Source organism: Lithobates pipiens, unplaced genomic scaffold (genome assembly GCF_037356315.1).
Source record: "Lithobates pipiens isolate NorthernLeopardFrog02 unplaced genomic scaffold, aLitPip1_a1.2 Scaffold_19, whole genome shotgun sequence".
NCBI lineage: Eukaryota > Metazoa > Chordata > Amphibia > Anura > Ranidae > Lithobates > Lithobates pipiens.
The window spans coordinates 598,335,426-598,357,646 of NW_027507764.1; the positions used below are offsets into that span (position 1 = coordinate 598,335,426).

At 51.2% G+C, this 22,221-nt stretch overlaps 1 protein-coding gene across 1 annotated transcript; it reads left to right on the forward strand.

Annotated features, from left to right (window-relative positions):
* Positions 1 to 12,722: 12,722 nt before the first annotated feature.
* RCC2 (regulator of chromosome condensation 2) lies at positions 12,723 to 21,903 on the forward strand (the record flags this gene model as incomplete). Its single annotated transcript, XM_077493705.1, is given in 6 exon segments — positions 12,723 to 12,882; positions 15,322 to 15,570; positions 18,755 to 18,848; positions 21,202 to 21,345; positions 21,581 to 21,712; positions 21,815 to 21,903. Coding segments are annotated over 5 exon segments (690 nt in total), but the record flags the coding sequence as incomplete, so codon positions are not given.
* Positions 21,904 to 22,221: the final 318 nt, after the last annotated feature.

The following is a 22,221-nucleotide window of genomic DNA, read 5'->3' on the forward strand; positions in this document are numbered from 1 at the left end:
AAAATGAGGGACAAATGAGGAGGAATGAGGGACAGAGGGACATTGCTCCAAATCAGGGACAGTCCCTCCAAATCAGAGACAGTTGGGAGCTGTGCCTTCCTGTTATAGGTCACCTATACAATGCGTGTCAGTACTGCTGCCAGTATACTCAACCAGAGGCCCATGTGACAGGGTGACAACGCAAAAGCACAATCGCGAGACAGTTGTCACCCTATAACAGAAGGTGTCTGGTCAAGAACACTTCCTGCTATAGGGTGCCTGTATGATGTGTGTCGGCACGGCTGTTAGTATACTCAATCAGGGGCACACGTGTGAAGGTGACAATGCACAACCACAACTGGGAGACGGTTGTCACCCTATAACAGGACGTTTCTGACCAAGGACACTCCCTGATAAAGGGTGCCGGTGTAATGTGTAATCAGCACTGCAGTGTAGTTGGAGGCCATGGGGGGGAAGGTGACAGCACAGAAGTACAACTGGGAGACAGTTGTCACTCTATAAGAGGAAGTGCCTGACCAAGGACACTTCCTGTTATAGGGAGCCTATCTAATGTGTGCAGTCTACCAAATCGGAGGCTCATTTCAGAGGGTGACAACGCAGAAGCACAAGTGACAGACAGTTGTCACCCTATGACAGGAAGTGCCTGACCAGGGAAAGTTGTTTGTATAGGGTGCCTGTATAAAGTGTGTCGGCACTGCTGCTAGTATACTCAGCCAGGGGCACACGTGAGCGGGTGACAACGCAGAAGCAAAACAGGGAGATAGTTGTCACCCTATGACAGGAAGTGTCTGAGCGATGGACGCTTCCTGTTATGGGGGTGCCTGTGCAATGTGTGTTAGAATTCTCATCCGGGGACACACATGAGAGGGTGACAACACGGAGGCATAATTAGGAGACAGTTGTCACCCCATAACAAGACGTTTCTGACCAAGGACACTCCCTGATAAAGGGTGCCGGTGTAATGTGTAATCAGCACTGCAGTGTAGTCGGAGGCCATGGGGGGGAAGGTGACAACACAGAAGTACAACTTGGAGACAGTTGTCACTCTATAAGAGGAAGTGCCTGACCAAGGACACTTCCTGTTATAGGGAGCATATCTAATGTGTGCAGTCTACCGAATCAGAGGCTCATGTGAGAAGGTGACAACGTAGAAGCACAAGTGACAGACAGTTGTCACCCTATGACAGGAAGTGCCTGACCAGGGAAAGTTGTTTGTATAGGGTGCCTGTATAAAATGTGTCGGCACTGCTGCTAGTATACTCAACCAGGGGGCACACGTGAGCGGGTGACAACGCAGAAGCAAAACAGGGTGATAGTTGTCACCCTATGACAGGAAGTGTCTGAGCGATGGACGATTCCTGTTATGGGGGTGCCTGTGCAATGTGTGTTAGGATTCTCATCCGGGGACACACATGAGAGGGTGACAACACAGAGGCATAATTAGGAGACAGTTGTCACCCCATAACAAGACGTTTCTGACAAAGGATACCCCCTGATAAAGGGTGTCGGTGTAATGTGCAAACAGCACTGAAGTGTAGTCGGAGGCCACGGGGGGGGGGGGGGGGGGGGGGGGGGGAAGGTGACAACACAGAAGTACAACTCGGAGACAGTTGTCACTCTATAAGAGGAAGTGCCTGACAGGACACTTCCTGTTATAGGGAGCCTATCTAATGTGTGCAGTCTACTGAATCAGAGGCTCATTTCAGAGGGTGACAACGCAGAAGCACAAGTGACAGACAGTTGTCACCCTATGACAGGAAGTGCCTGACCAGGGAAAGTTGTTTGTATAGGGTGCCTGTATAAAGTGTGTCGGCACTGCTGCTAGTATACTCAACCAGGGGCACACGTGAGCGGGTGACAACGCAGAAGTAAAACAGGGAGATAGTTGTCACCCTATGACAGGAAGTGTCTGAGCGATGGACGCTTCCTGTTATGGGGGTGCCTGTGCAATGTGTGTTAGGATTCTCATCCGGGGACACACATGAGAGGGGGACAACACGGAGGCATAATTAGGAGACAGTTGTCACCCCATAACAAGACGTTTCTGACCAAGGACAAGTTCCTGCTATAGGGTGCCGGTATATTTGTATCGGTCCTGCTGCCGGTATACTCCTTCAGGGGTGCGTGTGACCGGGTGACAACGCAGGCGCGCAATCGGGAGACGGTTGTCACCTTATTAGAACAGGAAAAGTCTAAACGAGGAAGTAACTTTAATAAAAAGATACATTGTTACGTCTCCTGTGAGGTTTTAGGGATGGAGTTTGGATCTCCTCTGATGTCGCGCCGCTCACCGACCGGGAAAGCATGCACCTGCCAAAGCGAAACCTCCCCTCCCCCCCCCCATGTCCCAGGATATCACAGATTATCCGCTCCAAAACAAAAGGGCCCCCAGGGTCCCCATGCAGCTCCCCCATCCCCCGATTCCATTATTCCCGGCAGGTGCCAGCCTGTCACACTGACCATTGTGTAGCGTGTCCCGGTTACCAGGATACAAAGCCCCCCGTCCTTTATGTATTAAGGGGGGGAGGGGAAAGTGGGGGGTATTAGTGGGGGTAAGAGAAGCTGGTTGGTGGGGGGGGGGGGTGAAGCTGTAGCCGGCTGGGAACCATCTGAGCGAAGACTTACCAGTATCACACTCCCGCCTTTGTTGGGGTCTCACAATGCGCCCTCGGCCCCCGGCCCCCCATCCTGCGCCTCCTTCCGTTCCTCCCCGCCGACGTTCAGCCTCCCCGTCCCATCGGGTGACAAAAGGCCTCCGGCGGTGATAGATCTCTCCCCCCCCCCCAACTCTCCTCGTCTGTCTGCTCCAGGCTGCAGGATCAATACCGACGGCCCTTCCCTCTTCTATTCTCGGCGTTCCCAGGCAGCCAATCGGCATCCACAGCTGACGACACCACCGGGGCGGGGGGGGGGGGGGTGGGGGGCGCCGCCGGCCCCTGGCTGTAAATATAAGGAGTAAGGGGGCACGAGGGGACAGCTAAGCTCAGCTCGCCACCCCCCCTCCCCCCGCCTGCCCCCTTGCACCGTCACTCCGGCGCCCGCCAACACGCAGTGCCAAATCTACGTATTTATTACCGGAGGCGCCGCCAGATAAAACCGATGAGAGAAGAGAGATTCAATTTAAACAGAAAATACAAAAATAATCTCCCCCTTCACCAATCTCGGGTTACGTCCCCTTTAAGAGTGAATTCGCAAAAACGTGCGCTGCGTTGGTGCTCGCGCGTTTATGTTACACGGAAACCTGCGCTACATTAAAGCCCCATTTGCACCCGAGTGTGCGTTTCCGCTCGCCCTTTATTTTTTATTATTTTTGCGTGTTATTTTTACGCATCGATGTGTCGCACCTAAGCAAGCCCCGCGCGCGAAAAACGCCCCAAAAGTGGCTCCAGAACCTTTTCGATCGCAGACGGGGTTTTTTTTTTGCGTGCGTTTTGTCGTGTTTGTAGCGCGGATTTCTCGCACATCTGCTCACCCGCGCTCGAGATGCCGTTAAAAATTAATAACACCATAAACGCGACCCGCGTTGGCAGCGCGCTTCCACAACGCACATTTGGTGGGCGTTTTCTTGCGTCTTTAGGAAACGCTCCGCTGTGCATGCTGCGGCCGGAGACCCAGCCACGTAAAAACGATGAGAGGAGGATTCGATTGTAACATAAAAATAGATCCCCAGCCACCGATCTCGGGTTATGTCCTGTATACAGATCCGTATATTATCCGTATACACCGTATATTATACACAGAGGACTACAAGTCCCAGCATGTCCCGTATACATTTTATGTTATATATCAAAAGACTACAAGTCCCAGCATGTCTCGTATACATTACATTTTATGTTATATATCAATAGACTACAAGTCCCAGCATGTCCTGTATACTTTGTACATTATACATCAGAAGACTACAAGTCCCAGCATGTCCTGCACACACTGTATAGTAGACTAAAAGTCTCAGCATTTCCTGTATACACTGCTTGCGATGCATCGGAGGACTACAAGTCCCAGCATGTCCTGTATACACCGTATATTATACATCAGAAGATTACAAGTCCCAGCGTGTTCTGTATACACTTTATATTATACAAATAAGGACTACAAGCCCCAGCATGTCCTGTATACACCGTATATTATACAATGGAGGACTACAAGTCCCAGCATGTCCTGTATACACTTTATATTATACAAAGGAGGACTACAAGCCCCAGCATGTCCTGTATACACTGTATATTATACAACGGAGGACTACAAGCCCCAGCATGTCCTGTATACACCGTATATTATACAATGGAGGACTACAAGCCCCAGCATGTCCTGTATACACCGTATATTATACAATGGAGGACTACAAGTCCCAGCATGTCCTGTATACGCCGTATATTGTACAATGGAGGACTACAAGTCCCAGCATGTCCTGTATACACCATATATTATACAACGGAGGACTACAAGTCCCAGCATGTCCTGTATACACCGTATATTATACAACGGAGGACTACAAGTTACAGCATGTCCTGTATATACAGTATATTATACAACGGAGGACTACAAGTCCCAGCATGTCCTGTATACGCCGTATATTATACAATGGAGGACTACAAGTCCCAGTATGTCCTGTATACACCGTATATTATACAACGGAGGACTACAAGTGCCAGCATGTCCTGTATACACCGTATATTATACAACGGAGGACTACAAGTGCCAGCATGTCCTGTATACACCGTATATTATACAACGGAGGACTACAAGTGCCAGCATGTCCTGTATACGCCGTATATTATACAACGGAGGACTACAAGTCCCAGCATGTCCTGTATATACAGTATATTATGCAACGGAGGACTACAAGTGCCAGCATGTCCTGTATATACAGTATATTATACAGTGGAGGACTACAAGTCCCAGCATGTCCTGTATATACAGTATATTATGCAACGGAGGACTACAAGTGCCAGCATGTCCTGTATATACAGTATATTATACAGTGGAGGACTACAAGTCCCAGCATGTCCTGTATATACAGTATATTATACAGTGGAGGACTACAAGTCCCAGCATGTCCTGTATATACAGTATATTATACAGTGGAGCACTACAAGTGCCAGCATGTCCTGTATACACCGTCATTCATAGGCCTGTGTCGGTTCGGTGTGATCTCAGTGACTGCCATTGCTGAGCCCAGTCTGAACATTCCGCTCTCCTGTCATCCGGATCCTCCGGCTTCAGTACATTCGGAGCCCCCCAGACCCAGCACAGGTCAGGACTGGTGGGAGGATGGCCATGTCCCCCGCTACTCACCTGTCTCCGTCCCGCCCCTGCTCTGATGAGGGATCTCTGGGACAAGCAGTGACAGGTGATGGGAGGTGAGCGCACCGGACACACCTCACCCATCCCTCATTGTGTAACATAATAACCAGGGAGGAAGGGGGGGGGAGGGGAGGTGCTGATCGCTAATATACTCCAGCTGTTGTGGAACTACAAGTCCCAGACAAGGCTATCTATGACAACCACAGGCAGAGGGATGATGGGATTTGTAGTCCCAGATTGTCCACCCTACTTTTGGAGAATGGAATGCTCCATACCTCCCAACTGTCCCTGATTTGGAGCAATGTCCCTCTGTCCCTCTTTTCCCCTCATCTGTCCCTCATTTTGGTCTGATCCATGTAGTTGTATAAAAAAAAATAAAAAAAATGTATCTTTCAAAAAGTGTTTTCTAGCTCTAAACCTTTCATCCAAATGCTAAAGTTGTAAATTTCCAAAGCCAATATAAAGGAAGAGTAGTAGTAAAAAAAAAAAAAAGCACTTGTGGATTTAATTAACCTTTTTTTTTTGGTTAATTCTCCTTTAAGGGGGTGTGGCAGGGGGGCGTGTCTTATTCCTACATGTATTTGTTAGTAGGTGTCCCTCATTCCCATCTCAAAATGTTGGGAGGTGTGCAGTGTTAATTTTGGCAGCAAATATCGATTTAGTTTTAGTCTTAGTCTTGGGACTAAAATAGCATTTTAGTTTTAGTCCCATTTTAGTCTTCTGCAGTTGTTTTAGTTTTAGTCGTATTTAGTCGACGAAATCTCCAGTACATTTTAGTCGACTCAAACTCATATTAGTCATCTAAAATCGAATGGGTGGAGTTAAATTTGTAATGCATTTGTTAACATTTCTCTGCAATTTCCAAACTCGTTATATGCTTATGGAGTGAAAAATCTATTATGTTATTATTTATAGTATTGAGGTAAGAACATGCACTACAGACCGGTATTAAAATTTGAAGTCAAATTTAAATTTAGTTTTAGTCTTTTTGACTAAAATGCCATTTTAGTTTTAGTCGTATTTTAGTCATCTCAATTGTTTTGGGTTTTCGGCCATATTTTAGTCGACTAAAATAGTGTACATTTAGTCGACTAAAAATGTTTTGGTCGTTTTAGTCGACGAAATTAACACTGGGGGTATGCAATCCGAAAACCGATAATGAAACTCTGAGATATACAGCGCCTTGAAAAAAAGTATTCATACCCCTTGAAATTTTCCACCATTTTGTCACGTTACACCCAAAAAGCGTTTATTGGGATTTTATGTGATGGACCAACACAAAGTGACACATAATTGTGAAGTGGAAGGAAAATGATAAATGGTTTTCAAATTTGTTATAAATAAATATGGGAAAAGTGTCAGGGGCATTTGTATGGTGCCCCCTTTACTCTGATACCCCTAACTAAAATCTAGTGGAACCAATTGCCCTCAGAAGTCACCTGATTAATAAATAGAGTTCACCTGTGTGTAATTTAGTCTCAGTATAAATACCGTTGTTCTGTGAAGCCCTCAAAGGTTTGTTAGAGAACATTAGTGAACAAACAGCATCATGAAGGCCGAGGAACACAGCAGTCAGGTCAGGGATAAAGTTGTGGAGAAGTATAAAGCAGGGTTAGGTTATAAAAATATATCCCAAGCTCACGGAGCTCTGTTCAATCCATCATCTGAAAATAGAAAGTATGGCACAACTGCCAACCTACCAAGACATGGCTGTCCACCAGGCCCGGACTGGCCATAGGGCACACCGGCATTTGCCCGGTGGGCCACATCCAGGGCCATCTTTAATATTGATTGGACCCTGGGCAAACATTTTCTTGGGCCCTCCTAAATTCACTAATTGACTATTTGCGGGCAGTGCAAGCTTCAAGAGACAGCTGCTTTGGGCCTCACAACAATGACTGGGCCCTGGGGCAGCTGCCCCTTTTGCCCCATGCTGAAGACGGCCCTGGCCACATCTGCTAACAATCAGGGCCCCACTGGCACTGCGGAGCGGGGAGGCAGGCAGCGCCGCGTGCTGCATTACTGCCCAGCGAGCGAGGAGCGGGTGGGGCCAGGATCTACGCTGACGCTCTGACCCCACCCCTGGTCTCAGGAAGCCGCAAACACATTTTTCAGCAGTGCACAGATCTATGGAAGAAGGTGATCTGGTCAGATGAGACCAAAATGGAACTTTATCACCTAAAAGCAAAACACTATGTGTGGCGGAAACTAACACCGCCCATCCCCCTGAACACACCACCGTGAGACATGGTGGTGGCATCTTCATGTGGTGGGGATGGTTTTCTTCAGCAGGGACAGGGAAGCTGGTCAGAGTTGATGGGAAGATGGATGGAGACAAATACAGGACAATCTTGGAAGAAAACCTGGGTGAATATGTTTTTTTGTTGCCCTCCCCCCCCCCCCCCAAAAAAAAAAAAGAAAAAAAAGTGGAGCACCAACTGCCACTGTTGGGAACCTCTGGCTTGTGGGGTCAGAAAATAATTCCCGGACACACCCCTGGAGCAGTGGGTGTTGCTCTCAGAATCCACCAATCAGGTTTAGACCTGCCTTGAAAATCAGAATGTGATTGGTGACCTATGTGAACCGAGCATGTGGACAGTGAAGTCAGGGGAAGGGCATCAGGGAATGACGGGTCTGAGATAGAAGGGGAGAGGTGGGGAAGGAATGTACAAATATATATATATAAAATCTGTATACACACAGATACCCTGGGATGTGATGGGATGTGATGGGATGGGATGGGATGTAGTGGATGGAGTGGGGAGGGATGGGATGGGATGGGGAGGGATGGGATGTGATGGGATGGGGTGGATGGGATGGGATGTAATGGATGGGATGAGATGGGATGTGATGGGATGGGATGTGATGGAGGGGATGGGATGGGGAGGGATGGGGTGGATGGAGGGATGTGATGGGATGGGATGTGATGGGATGACTGGAGGGGATGGGATGTAGTGGGATGGATGGAGGGGATGGGATGGGATGGGGTGGGATGTGATGTGATGGGATGTGATGGATGGAGGGGATGGGATGGGATGCAGGGATGGGGTGGGATGGGATGTGATGGATGGGATGGGAGGGGATAGGGTGGGGTGGGGTGGGGTGGGGTGGGATGAGGTGGGTGGATGGATGGGGTGGGGTGGGATGGATGGATGGGGTGGGATGGGGTGTGATGGATGGGATGTGATGGGATGTGATGGATGGGATGGGGTGGGGTGGGGTGGGATGGATGGATGGGATGGGATAGGGTGTGATGGATGGGATGGGATGGGGTGTGATGGATGGGATGGGGTGGGGTGGGATGGATGGGATGGGGTGGGATACAGTGAGATGGATGGGATGGGGTGGAGGGATGGGATGGGGTGGAATTGGGTGGGATGGGATTGGAGGGATGTGATGGGATGTGATGGGGTGGGGTGGGATGGATGGATGGGGTGGGGTGTGATGGATGGGATGGGATGTGATGGGATGTAATGGATGGGATGGGGTGGGGTGGGATGGATGGATGGGATGGGATGGGGTGTGATGGGGATGTGATGGGATGGGGTGTAATGGGGTGATATGGATGGATGGGGTGAGATGGGATGGGATGGGGTGGAATTGGGTGGGATGGGATTGGATGGATGGGATGGAGGGATGTGATGGGATGGGGTGGGATGGGATGTGATGGATGGGATGGGGTGTGATGGATGGGGTGGAATTGGGTGGGATGGGATGTGATGGATGGGATGGGGTGTGATGGATGGGGTGGAATTGGGTGGGATGGGATTGGATGGATGGGATGGAGGGATGTGATGGGATGGGGTGGGATGGATGGATGGGATGGGATGTGATGTGATGGATGGGATGGGGTGGGATAGATGGATGGGATTGGATGGGATGGGGTGTGATGGGATGTGATGGATGTGATGGGATGGGGTGTGATGGGATGTGATGGATGGGATTGGGTGGGGTGGGGTGGGATGGATGGATGGGATGGGATGGGGTGTGATGGAATGTGATGGATGTGAGGGGATGGGTGTGATGGGATGTGATGGATGTTGATGGATGGGATGGAGGGATGTGATGTGATGGGGTGGGATGGCATGTGATGGATGGGATGTGATGGATGGGATGGGGTGTGATGGATGTGATGGATGGGATGGGATGGGATGTGATCGATGGGATGAGATGTGATGGATGGGATGGGGTGGAATTGGGTGGGATGGGATTGGATGGATGGGATGGAGGGATGTGATGCGATGGGATGTGATGCGATGGGATGTGATGGGGTGGGGTGGGGTGGATGGGATGGGGTGTGATGGATGGGATGGATGTGATGGATGGGGTGGATGGGGTGGGATGGATGGATGGGATGGGATGGGATGTGTGGTGATGGATGTGATGGATGGATGGGATGGGATGGGTGTGATGGGATGTGATGGATGGGATGGGATGGGGTGTGATGGGATGTGATGGATGGGATGGGGTGGGATGGGGTGAGATGGATGGGATGGAGGGATGTGATGGGATGGGGTTGGATGGCATGTAATGGATGGGATGTGATGGAATGGGATGGGAGGGGTGGGATGGATGGATGGGATGGGGTGTGATGGATGGATGGGATGGGATGGGATGGGGTGTGATGGATGGGATGGGATGGGGTGTGATGGATGGGGTGGGATTTGATGGGATGGGATGGAGGGATGAAGGCTGATATATAATACAGACAGATGGGAGGGATGGATGGGATGGGGGGTTGTGATGGGATGGGGTGGGGTGGATGGGATGGGGTGGGATTTGATGGGATGGGGTGGGATGGAGGGATGGGGTGGGGTGGGATGGATGGGATGGGGTGGGTTTGGATGAGATGGGATAGGGTGGGATTTGATGGGATGGAGGGATGGGATGGGGTGGGATGGATGGGATGTGATGGGGGTGGGGTGGATGGGATGGGGTGGGATGGGATGAAGGGATGTGATGGGATGGGGTGGGATTTGATGGGATGGGATGGAGGGATGAAGGCTGATATATAATACAGACAGATGGGAGGGATGGATGGATGGATGGATGGGATGGGGGGTTGTGATGGGATGGGGTGGGGTGGATAGGATGGGGTGGATTTGATGGGATGGGATGGATTGGATGGGATGATGGATGATATATAATACAGCACAAATGGGAGGGATGGATGGATGGGATGGGGGGTTGTGATGGGATGGGGTGGGATTTGCTGTGATGGGATGGAGGGATTTGATGGGATGGAGGGATGGGATGGGGTGGGATGGATGGGATGTGATGGGGTGGGGTGGATGGGATGGGGTGGGATGGGATGGGATGAAGGGATGTGATAGGATGGGGTGGGATGGATGGGATGTGATGGGGTGGGGGTGGATGGGATGGGATGGGATGGATGAAGGGATGTGATAGGATGGGGTGGATTTGATGGGATGGGATGGAGGGATGAAGGCTGATATATAATACAGACAGATGGGAGGGATGGATGGATGGGATGGGGTGGGGTGGATAGGATGGGGTGGGATTGGATGGGATGATGGATGATATATAATACAGACAGATGGGGAGGGATGGATGGATGGGATGGGGGGTTGTGATGGGATGGGGTGGGATTTGATGGGATGGGATGGAGGGATGGGTGGGATGGGGGGTTGTGATGGGATGGGGTGGGATGGGATGAAGGGATGTGATAGGATGGGGTGGGATGGATGGGATGTGATGGGGTGGGGTGGATGGGATGGGATGGGATGGGATGAAGGGATGTGATAGGATGGGGTGGGATTTGATGGGATGGGATGGAGGGATGAAGGCTGATATATAATACAGACAGATGGGAGGGATGGATGGATGGGATGGGGTGGGGTGGATAGGATGGGGTGGGATTGGATGGGATGATGGATGATATATAATACAGACAGATGGGAGGGATGGATGGATGGGATGGGGGGTTGTGATGGGATGGGGTGGGATTTGATGGGATGGATGGGATGGAGGGATGGGTGGGATGGGGGGTTGTGATGGGATGGGGTGGGATTTGATGGGATGGGGTGGATGGGGTGGATGGGATGATGGATGATATATAATACAGACAGATGGGAGGGATGGATGGATGGGATGGGGGGTTGTGATGGGATGGGGTGGGATTTGCTGTGATGGGATGGAGGGATTTGATGGGATGGGGGGTTGTGATGGGATGGAGGGATGGGTGGATGGGATGGGGGGTTGTGATGGGATGGGGTGGATGGGATGGGATGGAGGGATGGGATGGAGGGATGGGTGGGATGGGATGGGGTGGATGGGATGGATGGGATGGGATGGAGGGATGGGATGGAGGGATGGGTGGGATGGGATGGATTGGATGGGATGATGGATGATATATAATACAGACAGATGGGAGGGATGGATGGATGGGATGGGGGATTGTGATGGGATGGGGTGGATGGGATGGGATGGAGGGATTTGATGGGATGGGGGGTTGTGATGGGATGGGGTGGGATTTGATGGGATGGGATGGAGGGATGGGATGGAGGGATGGGTGGGATGGGATGGATTGGATGGGATGATGGATGATATATAATACAGACAGATGGGAGGGATGGATGGATGGGATGGGGGGTTGTGATGGGATGGGGTGGATGGGATTTGATGGGATGGGGTGGGATTTGATGGGATGGGATGGAGGGATGGGATGGGATGGAGGGATTTGATGGGATGGGGGGTTGTGATGGGATGGGGTGGATGGGATGGGGAGGGATGGGATGGGGAGGGATGGGATGGAGGGATGGGATGGAGGGATGGGTGGGATGGGATGGATTGGATGGGATGATGGATGATATATAATACGGACAGATGGGAGGGGGTGGAGTTAAAGAACAAATGGGCGGGGAAATTAAACATAGGAGGCCGGACTTTACAAACACATAGATAATAGAGGGCGGAGTAATAGCGTGCAGGGGGGCGGGAAGAGTATAAGTAGGGGGCGGTGATTACAGGGGGGGGGTGGGCGGCAGAGAAGGGGGAGGAGTGATGCATAGATATACACAGTAGAGGGTGGGACGATGCGCGGTAGGAGGCTGGTAATAATAAAGTCGGAGGCGGGGGTGATAGGAAGACACAGAGAGAAGGGGTGGAGTATTGGAGAGTGAGGGGCGGGGTGATAGGAGCATACAGAGAAGGGGGCGGAGTATTGGAGAGTGAGGGGCGGGGTGATAGCGGCACACAGAGGAGAAGGGGCGGAGTATGGCAGAGTGAGGGGCGGGGTGATAGCGGCACACAGAGAAGGGGGCGGAGTATTGGAGAGTGAGGGGAGGCATGATAGGAGCACACAGAGGAGGGGGCGGAGTATTGGAGTGTGAGGGGCGGGGTGATAGGAGCACACAGTGAAGAGGGCGGGGTAGAACCCCTCGGACAGGCCGGGTCCCCGTAGTACGCTCCTCCCCCCGCTAGGGGTCGCTGTGCGGATCAGGCCCGGGCCGCCCCCCATGTGCTCGGTGTTTGTAGTCAGTGCCGGGTGTCGGACGGACAGACGGGCGGAGAGTTGTTGGAGGACGGAAGTGCAGAGCTCCGGTAGAAGAGATTGAGGTGAGGGGTCCGGGGAGAGGGGGATGGAGGAGGGGGAGGGGGGTACACGTGTGTCCGGACACAGCCCATTGTTCAGGAGCCGGCCGACACAAAGAGCCGCCATCACCGCCACACCGGGGGGACCGAGAGCACAACCGGGGGCAGACTGGGAACACCAGGCCGGGACTGGGAGCACTGGGCAGGGACTGGGAGCATACTGGGCCAGCCCTGGGGGCACCGGGCCGGGACTCGGGGTATACTGGGAGCACTGGGCCGGGACTGGGAGCACTGGAGACATACTGGGAGCATTGGGGGGCATACTGGGAGCACTGGGCCGGGACTGGGGGGCATACTGGGAGCACTGGGGGGCATACTGGGAGCACTGGGGGGCATACTGGGAGCACTGGGCCGGGACTGGGGAGCATACTGGGAGCACTGGGAAGGGACTGGAGACATACTGGGAGCACTGGCCAGGACTGGGGGGGCATACTGGGAGCACTGGGCCGGGACTGGGGGGCATACTGGGAGCACTGGGCCGGGACTGGAGACATACTGGGAGCACTGGGAAGGGACTGGAGACATACTGGGAGCACTGGGCCGGGACTGGGGGGCATACTGGGAGCACTGGGCCGGGACTGGGGGGCATACTGGGAGCACTGGGCCGGGACTGGGGGGCATACTGGGAGCACTGGGCCGGGACTGGGGGGCATACTGGGAGCACTGGGCCGGGACTGGGGGGCATACTGGGAGCACTGGGCCGGGACTGGGGGGCATACTGGGAGCACTGGGCAGGGACTGGGGGGCATACTGGGAGCACTGGGCAGGGACTGGGGGGCATACTGGGAGCACTGGGCAGGGACTGGGGGGCATACTGGGAGCACTAGGCAGGGACTGGGGGCATACTGGGAGCACTGGAGACATACTGGGAGCACTGGAGACATACTGGGAGCACTGGGGGGCATACTGGGAGCACTGGGCCGGGACTGGGGGGCATACTGGGAGCACTGGAGACATACTGGGAGCACTGGAGACATACTGGGAGCACTGGAGACATACTGGGAGCACTGGAGACATACTGGGAGCACTGGAGACATACTGGGCCGGGACTGGGGGGGCATACTGGGCCGGGACTGGGGGGGCATACTGGGCCGGGACTGGGGGGGCATACTGGGCCGGGACTGGGGGGGCATACTGGGAGCACTGGGCCGGGACTGGGGGGGCATACTGGGAGCACTGGGCCGGGACTGGGGGGGCATACTGGGAGCACTGGGCCGGGACTGGGGGGGGCATACTGGGAGCACTGGGCCGGGACTGGGGGGGCATACTGGGAGCACTGGGCCGGGACTGGGGGGCATACTGGGAGCACTGGGCCGGGACTGGGCGCATACTGGGCCGGGACTGGGCGCATACTGGGCCGGCACTGGGTTGGGACTGGGGGCATACTGGGAGCACCGGGACTGGGGGCATACTGGGAGCACCGGGACTGGGGGCATACTGGGAGCACCGGGACTGGGGGCATACTGGGAGCACCGGGACTGGGGGCATACTGGGAGCACCGGGACTGGGGGCATACTGGGAGCACCGGGACTGGGGGCATACTGGGAGCACCGGGACTGGGGGCATACTGGGAGCACCGGGACTGGGGGCATACTGGGAGCACCGGGACTGGGGGCATACTGGGAGCACCGGGTCTGGGGGCATACTGGGAGCACCGGGTCTGGGGGCATACTGGGAGCACCGGGACTGGGGGCATACTGGGAGCACCGGGACTGGGGGCATACTGGGAGCACCGGGACTGGGGGCATACTGGGAGCACCGGGACTGGGGGCATACTGGGAGCACCGGGACTGGGGGCATACTGGGAGCACCGGGACTGGGGGCATACAGGGCAAGGGCAGGAGCTTGAGAGCATAGTGGGGTACTGGGACAGAACGATGGGGATGGTGGGAGCAATGGAGCAGAATTTGATGGCTACTTGGAGCACTGGGCCAGAACTGGGACATTGCGGGAGCACTGGGCCAGAACTGGGGGCTTACTGGGGCAGGACTGGAGCTTGAGTGATGAGTTACTGGGACAGAAATGTAGGGATGCTGGGAGCACTGGAGCAGAACTGAATGGATACTGGGAAGGATATTGGGAGAACAGGGAGATACTGGAAGCGCTGGAACTAGACTGTGGTAAACTGGGAGCAATGGGGCAGAATTGAAGGATAATAGGAATGCTGAGGGAGATCAGAGCATTGGGGGATGGGGTGGACACTGGGTCCCAGTGTAGGGATTAGTCCGTCTTGGTTGAGGTGGTTGCAGACCAGGGTGGTATTTGTTTTGGGGGGTTGGAGGTCTGGGAACCTGGATTTTCTAGGTGCAGAGTTTTGGGGTGCAGGTCCAGGTTTCGGGGGGGGGGGGGGGGGGTGTATCTCCAGGCCAGTCTGACCCCTCTATATCTCCGGCCTCCCTGCAGTAACACTCCGTAGCCACCATGCCAAGAAAGAAGGTGACAGATGGAACCGGCTCCAGGAAGCGTTCGGCAGGGAAGAAGCGGGGACGCGATGACTTCAGCAGCGACGACGATCTGGAGCTGGACGGCAGCCCAGGATCAGACGGGGGCCCCAACAACAAGCGGGGGCCCAACAAGGGAGGAGCCAACAAGGCCGGGAGTGGAGCTGCTGCTGTTGTCGTTACTGAACCTGAACATACGAAGGAGAAGATAGTAAGTGGCCCCATCATGTTACCATTACCACCATATAATTTATATACTCATAATTTTTCGGCCCTTTTTTTAATCTTAAGTCTTTATCTTAAATTGGTGGTTGGCGGTGGGGGGGTCCCTCTTCCGTTGGCGGTGGGGGGGTCCCTCTTCCGTTGGCGGTGGGGGGGTCCCTCTTCCGTTGGCGGTGGGGGGGTCCCTCTTCCGTTGGCGGTGGGGGGGGTCCCTCTTCCGTTGGCGGTGGGGGGGTCCCTCTTCCGTTGGCGGTGGGGGGGTCCCTCTTCCGTTGGCGGTGGGGGGGTCCCTCTTCCGTTGGCGGTGGGGGGGTCCCTCTTCCGTTGGCGGTGGGGGGGTCCCTCTTCCGTTGGCGGTGGGGGGGGTCCCTCTTCCGTTGGCGGTGGGGGGGTCCCTCTTCCGTTGGCGGTGGGGGGGTCCCTCTTCCGTTGGCGGTGGGGGGGTCCCTCTTCCGTTGGCGGTGGGGGGGGTCCCTCTTCCGTTGGCGGTGGGGGGGGTCCCTCTTCCGTTGGCGGTGGGGGGGTCCCTCTTCCGTTGGCGGTGGGGGGGGTCCCTCTTCCGTTGGCGGTGGGGGGGGTCCCTCTTCCGTTGGCGGTGGGGGGGGTCCCTCTTCCGTTGGCGGTGGGGGGGGTCCCTCTTCCGTTGGCGGTGGGGGGGGTCCCTCTTCCGTTGGCGGTGGGGGGGGTCCCTCTTCCGTTGGCGGTGGGGGGGGTCCCTCTTCCGTTGGCGGTGGGGGGGGTCCCTCTTCCGTTGGCGGTGGGGGGGGTCCCTCTTCCGTTGGCGGTGGGGGGGGTCCCTCTTCCGTTGGCGGTGGGGGGGGTCCCTCTTCCGTTGGCGGTGGGGGGGGGTCCCTCTTCCGTTGGCGGTGGGGGGGGTCCCTCTTCCGTTGGCGGTGGGGGGGGTCCCTCTTCCGTTGGCGGTGGGGGGGGTCCCTCTTCCGTTGGCGGTGGGGGGGTCCCTCTTCCGTTGGCGGTGGGCAGGGAGTCAATCCCTTGTATAGATAGCTAAAACGAAGGTTGGAGTTAGAGGTTTGAGTTTCTCGGGGAACCCTTGGCAACCTCTGGAGGAGCCCCAATTGAGAAAGGCTGTTCTATATTCTTTACCAGATCGATCGTTAGTATGTACCTCGGTGAGATCGTTCTAAGGCAAAGCCAGTAAAATGTTACTAATATGTAATTATTGTACTGTTTACTATCATCATTTCATCGTTGTATGCGAAGAAACGCGTAGCTCCGTATTATTTATACTATTCTGGTCGTGTTACCTTTTATATTGATCATCCGAGACCTCCAACACGGAGAACCTTGTAAAATCCATAAATTTACTAAGATCGTATCGGGGAGAGGCTCATAAAATATTACTGCTACATATACTTGTCAACTATCAGAAATGAATGGGTGTGTGCCAAGAAGCGAAGGACCCCCCCCAAGTCTTCAAGCTCGTGTATGTGCTGCTCCCCTCCAAATGTTGGAGTTTAGATCTAGGCATTTGTATTAAAAAGTCTTGGTAATACTCCATCATTGTAGACAGTTGTGCTCCTCCAACCTTGTGCTAACAGTTTGAAGACCCTTTTCTGTTCCACCTTGACTGTGCCCGCCACCCCTTTGTGTACAATGCCAGCTCCATAAAGACCTGGTGTGACCAGTTTGGGTTGGAGGAACGTGAAGTCTCCTGCTCAGAGCCCCGACCTCATCTCTAACTGCAACCACCTGAGTTAGAACACCGATTTGTGAGCCAGGTCTTCTCAGCCAACGTTAGTACTTGGCCTCACAAATGGGCACTACTTCCCAGAAGTGGGGAAGATGTTATTGCCACAAAGGTGGGGTGGGGGGGGGGGGGTGTGCGCGCAACGCAACTCCATATTACTGGCCATGGTTTTGCAATGGGGTGACCAACAATCTCTTGTAGGTGTTGGTGGTCAGACGTCCTACAGTTTGAGTGAAGATTTCCCACAGTTGATCCTGGTTGTGTCCATGCTGTAGAGATTTGCCCTCTTTGTTTGTCCTGGTCGCTTTTGCCCCAGGACAAAATTTTATAGAGAGTCCAAATGTTAAGAGCTGTCACCAGAACAGTAGTTGGTGAAGGGAGGGGGGTCAGATATTTCAATGAGGGACAACTTAGATGGAATTTTCCTCATGTTGGGATTATGTCCCTTCACTTCAGGAAATCTCTCCAGGGTTCCTCTAGAGCAGGGTTCCATGGAACCCCCTAGGGTTCCTCTAGAGCAGGGTTCCATGGAACCCCCTAGGGTTCCTCTAGAGCAGGGTTTCATGGAACCCCCTAGGGTTCCTCTAGAGCAGGGTTTCATGGAACCCCCTAGGGTTCCTCTAGAGCAGGGTTTCATGGAACCCCCTAGGGTTCCTCTAGAGCAGGGTTCCATGGAACCCCCTAGGGTTCCTCTAGAGCAGGGTTCCATGAAACCCCCTAGGGTTCCTCTAGAGCAGGGTTCCATGAAACCCCTTAGGGTTCCTCTAGAGCAGGGTTCCATGAAACCCCTTAGGGTTCCTCTAGAGCAGGGTTCCATGAAACCCCCTAGGGTTCCATAACCAGGGTTCCATGGAACCCCTATGGTTCCTCCAGTGGTTGCTAGGGGTTGCTTGAGAAATTTTTGCCTCTCAGATAAGTTCCCACTGGCACCATTGATATTTTTAGTTATCTGTAAGGGGTAATTTTTTTTCCAGTGTCCACAAGTTTAAGGAGCATTCTTCCCACTGACCATCACACTAATGTATCATGAGTTGTAGATATAGTAATTTTTAGAAGGGTTCCCTGAGACCAGAAATTTATATCAAGGGTTCCTCAGTGTTGAAAAGGGTTGAGAGAGGCTGCTCTAGAGTTTGCCAGGGGTTCCTTGAGCAATGAGACATTTCTGACTCTCGGATAAGTTCCCACCGACACCATTGATCGTTTTTGGATTAGCTGTCTTTTAAGGGGAGTACCTCTTCAGTGACTACAAGTGTGAGGAGCATCCTTCCTACTTACCATCACACTAATGTCATGAGTTGTAGATGTCGTCATTATTAGCAAGGCTTCTCTGAGACCAGAAAGTTATTTTGAGGGTTCCTCTCTGTTGAGGAGGTGGAGGCTACCATAGATGTACCTTGAGTGATTTCTTCCGTAGGCTTTCAGGGTTTTTCTCGTTGGTTTGATCATCCAATCCTTTTCTTTCCAGAAACTTGAAGGCTCCAAAGCTAAGGGACAGCTTTTGATTTTTGGAGCAACCAACTGGGACTTGATAGGGCGTAAAGAAGTGCCTAAACCACAAGGTGAGTGAGATTTTGTTGACTTCTCTCGAAGAGCACTGAGGTCCACTGTACAGTACACTCGGCTCCCATGTCAGGGTTCTTCTTGTCGGATGAAAAGAAAATTCAGGGGTTGGGGGTTCGCTTGAAGCAGCCAATCCTGATCTAGTTTTCATTTTTCCAGCAACGGTGATGTTGGAGCTCTACATTTTTTTTTTTTTTTTGTTTTTTTTTTTTGTATTTTCATCTCCTTAAAGATTCTGGTGATGTCTCCTCATTGACTTCACACATCTACACATTGGCTGTGGCCACTTTGAGGTCTTCCCACCCTCGCTGCCAGATTGTTTTCCTTTTTATTTTACGTTCTGCCTCCAACAGAATAAGTAGGAACTTTGGGGGGGGGGGGGGGGTGGAGGAGGAGAAGTAAATGGCTGGGAGATCTTAATGCTGATGTCCTCCAAACTTGGCACAGTAGACTCCACCTAAAATAACGCCTTTTGGGTAAGCCGGTCCTTCAAATGCTAACATCCGGCTGGTATGGTCAGCTTTAATATTTTGCCTTTTACACTATTGGCCACAACATTGTCCTCCTGAGAACTAAGATGACCTGTACTGTGGAAGTTGTTCCCAAAAAAAGGCAAGGATTAGGGGCAAAGGTCCAGTTGTCTGCATATCCTGTGGGTTGTCTTGCCCCCCGCCCCCCATTGCTGGCATACCATGTCTTGGTCTGAGGTGGCCTTCTTGGTAGAGACCAGGGCTTTACTTCTTCACATCGGAGGAGACCCTCTAATGACTTGGTGAGGTAATGTTGAAGAAAAGGCAGATGAGGATAAAGGGGAAGAGAAGATCCAAAGAACGTATGAATCGGGGAGACCCTTGCGCTGCAGGCTCTCTAGTACAGCTTTCCCCTCCAGCAAGGAGATTGGTGAGTCGCACCCTAGTGATGTCACTAAACATCCCTCTAAATCTGACTGAGGCTAGCAGGCAGAGGCAGCAGTGCCTTAGATGATCTCACACTGCAGATATACATCAGGGGTTTCCAAACTGCGGCCTGAGGGCCAGATGTGGCCCTTTGCTAGCCTTTATGCGGCCCTTGGGGAACAACTCCTTCCACTGATATGAGGCACTATTCCTCTCACTGACACCAACAATGGGGCACTATATCTTCCACCGATACCAATGATGGAATACTATTCTTCCTACTAATAGGGCCAATACTCCTCCTATTTTCCGCCGACCCCGAGGCCATATTTATTCTCACTGATGCTGGGCCCGTGACATTTTCTGCCCCCTGCTGGCCACAATCCGGCCCTCCTAAAGTCTGAAGGACAATAAAGTGGCCCTTTGTTTGAAAAGTTTGGAGACCCCCTGATATACATCTATGGGGATACAGAACAGGAATGCCTAGGCAATATGAAAGGCTCTGATATTGTTCAAGGGGGCAAAAATTTGAAACGGTAGATTTTTCAGGGACACTTCTTGGGATTTATTAGATGTTCCCTGTAATGACAAATCTTTTTAGTACAAATCCATTTGACTGTTTTTTTTTTTACTATGGCTAATGTATATCATTGTATGTACATTGCAGAGCTGTGAGCTTCCCCTTTTTTTTATTGTCTTCCTGTACCTTTTATGTGACTTTTTTATTTTTTTATTTATATTATCATTTTTTATGTTATAATAAATGATATAAAAAAAATATATTTTTTCATTTATATTATCATTTTTATTATTATAATAATAAAAAATTATAATATAAAAATATTTTTTTATATTATCATTTTTTTATTATAATAAATGATATAAAAAAATATATATTTTTTCATTTATATTATCATTTTTATTATAATAATAATAAAAAATTATAATATAAAAATATTTTTTTTATATTATCATTTTTTTATTATATATTTTTTTATATAATTTATTATAATAAAAAAATGATAATATAAATGAAAAAATATATATTTTTTTATATCATTTATTATATTTTTTCATTTATATTATCATTTTTATTATAATAATAATAAAAAATTATAATATAAAAATATTTTTTTATATTATAATTTTTTTTATTATAATGATATAAAAAAAATATATATTTTTTTCATTTATATTATCATTTTTATTATAATAATAATAAAAAATTATAATATAAAATATTTTTTTTATATTATCATTTTTTCATTATAATAAATGATATAAAAAAAATATATATTTTTTCATTTATATTATCATTTTTTATTTATTATTTTAATTAAAAAATTATAATATATTTTTTTAATATATATTTTCATTTATTTTAAATGATGATAAAAATAATTAAAAAATATTATATAAAAAAAATTATAATAATTTTATTTTTATATATTCCCAGCTGCCTATCGTAACCTGGGTCAGAATCTTTGGGGTCCACACAAATATGGCTGCCTTGCGGGAATACAAGTACGAACGGTGGCATCGGGCCCGTGTTCAGCTCACAGCATGCTGATTACCACAGAGGGGAAGTTGTGGAGTTGGGGTGAGTAATGCTCGTTTCTTATGGGGGTGTCACCAATTTATTTATTTATTTTTTTTCCACCAGAGCAAAAAAACTCACTTTTGCATGTTACCTAGCTTCAGCTCTTGGTGGTGATAGTCTTACTTACTATTGGCCACTAATGGGTGAAGTGTTAGCCCCCTGGGCAAGGGGTCATTGCTCCTCTAGTTATGGCGGTGTGTGTAATGATTGGGGGGGTGTCTGTGGTCTCTTTCAGGGCGTAACGAGAAGGGCCAGCTTGGGCACGGGGATATAAAGAGAGTGGATGCCCCAAAGCCCATCGAGAGCCTCCAGGACGAGGTGTTTGTAAACGCTGCTTGTGGTCGCAACCACACCCTGGCACTGACGGGTACGTACTGCTCTGCCATACGCCCCGTCCTTACTGGGCATTGGGAGAGGGTGTAATATTAATCGTCCTCATCTCTGAGTCCCTCCGTCTTCCTGTTCACAGAAAATGGATCTGTTTATGCCTTTGGGGAGAACAAGATGGGTCAGCTTGGCCTGGGGAACAAGACGGACGCCGTATGCAGCCCGGCTCTGGTAATCACGGCGCCCGCTTCTTGCCTGCCGCCTTTTTTATAACGCGTTTTTTATAATGTCCTGGTACTCACAGCAGATCTCTCTCCGCTTTTCCGTAGATCCTGTACAACGGGCAGCCCATCACCAAGGTCTCCTGTGGGGGCGAGTTCAGCATGATCATGGACTGCAAAGGAAACCTGTATTCTTTTGGCTGCCCCGAGTATGGACAGCTGGGTAATGCCAACGCTCTATATTCATCTGTTATGTCTTTGTTGGTCTTTGACATTTGTTCCTTGCATGTTCCTGGTCAACCTCTTGTTTATCCTGCTCACTTTACCC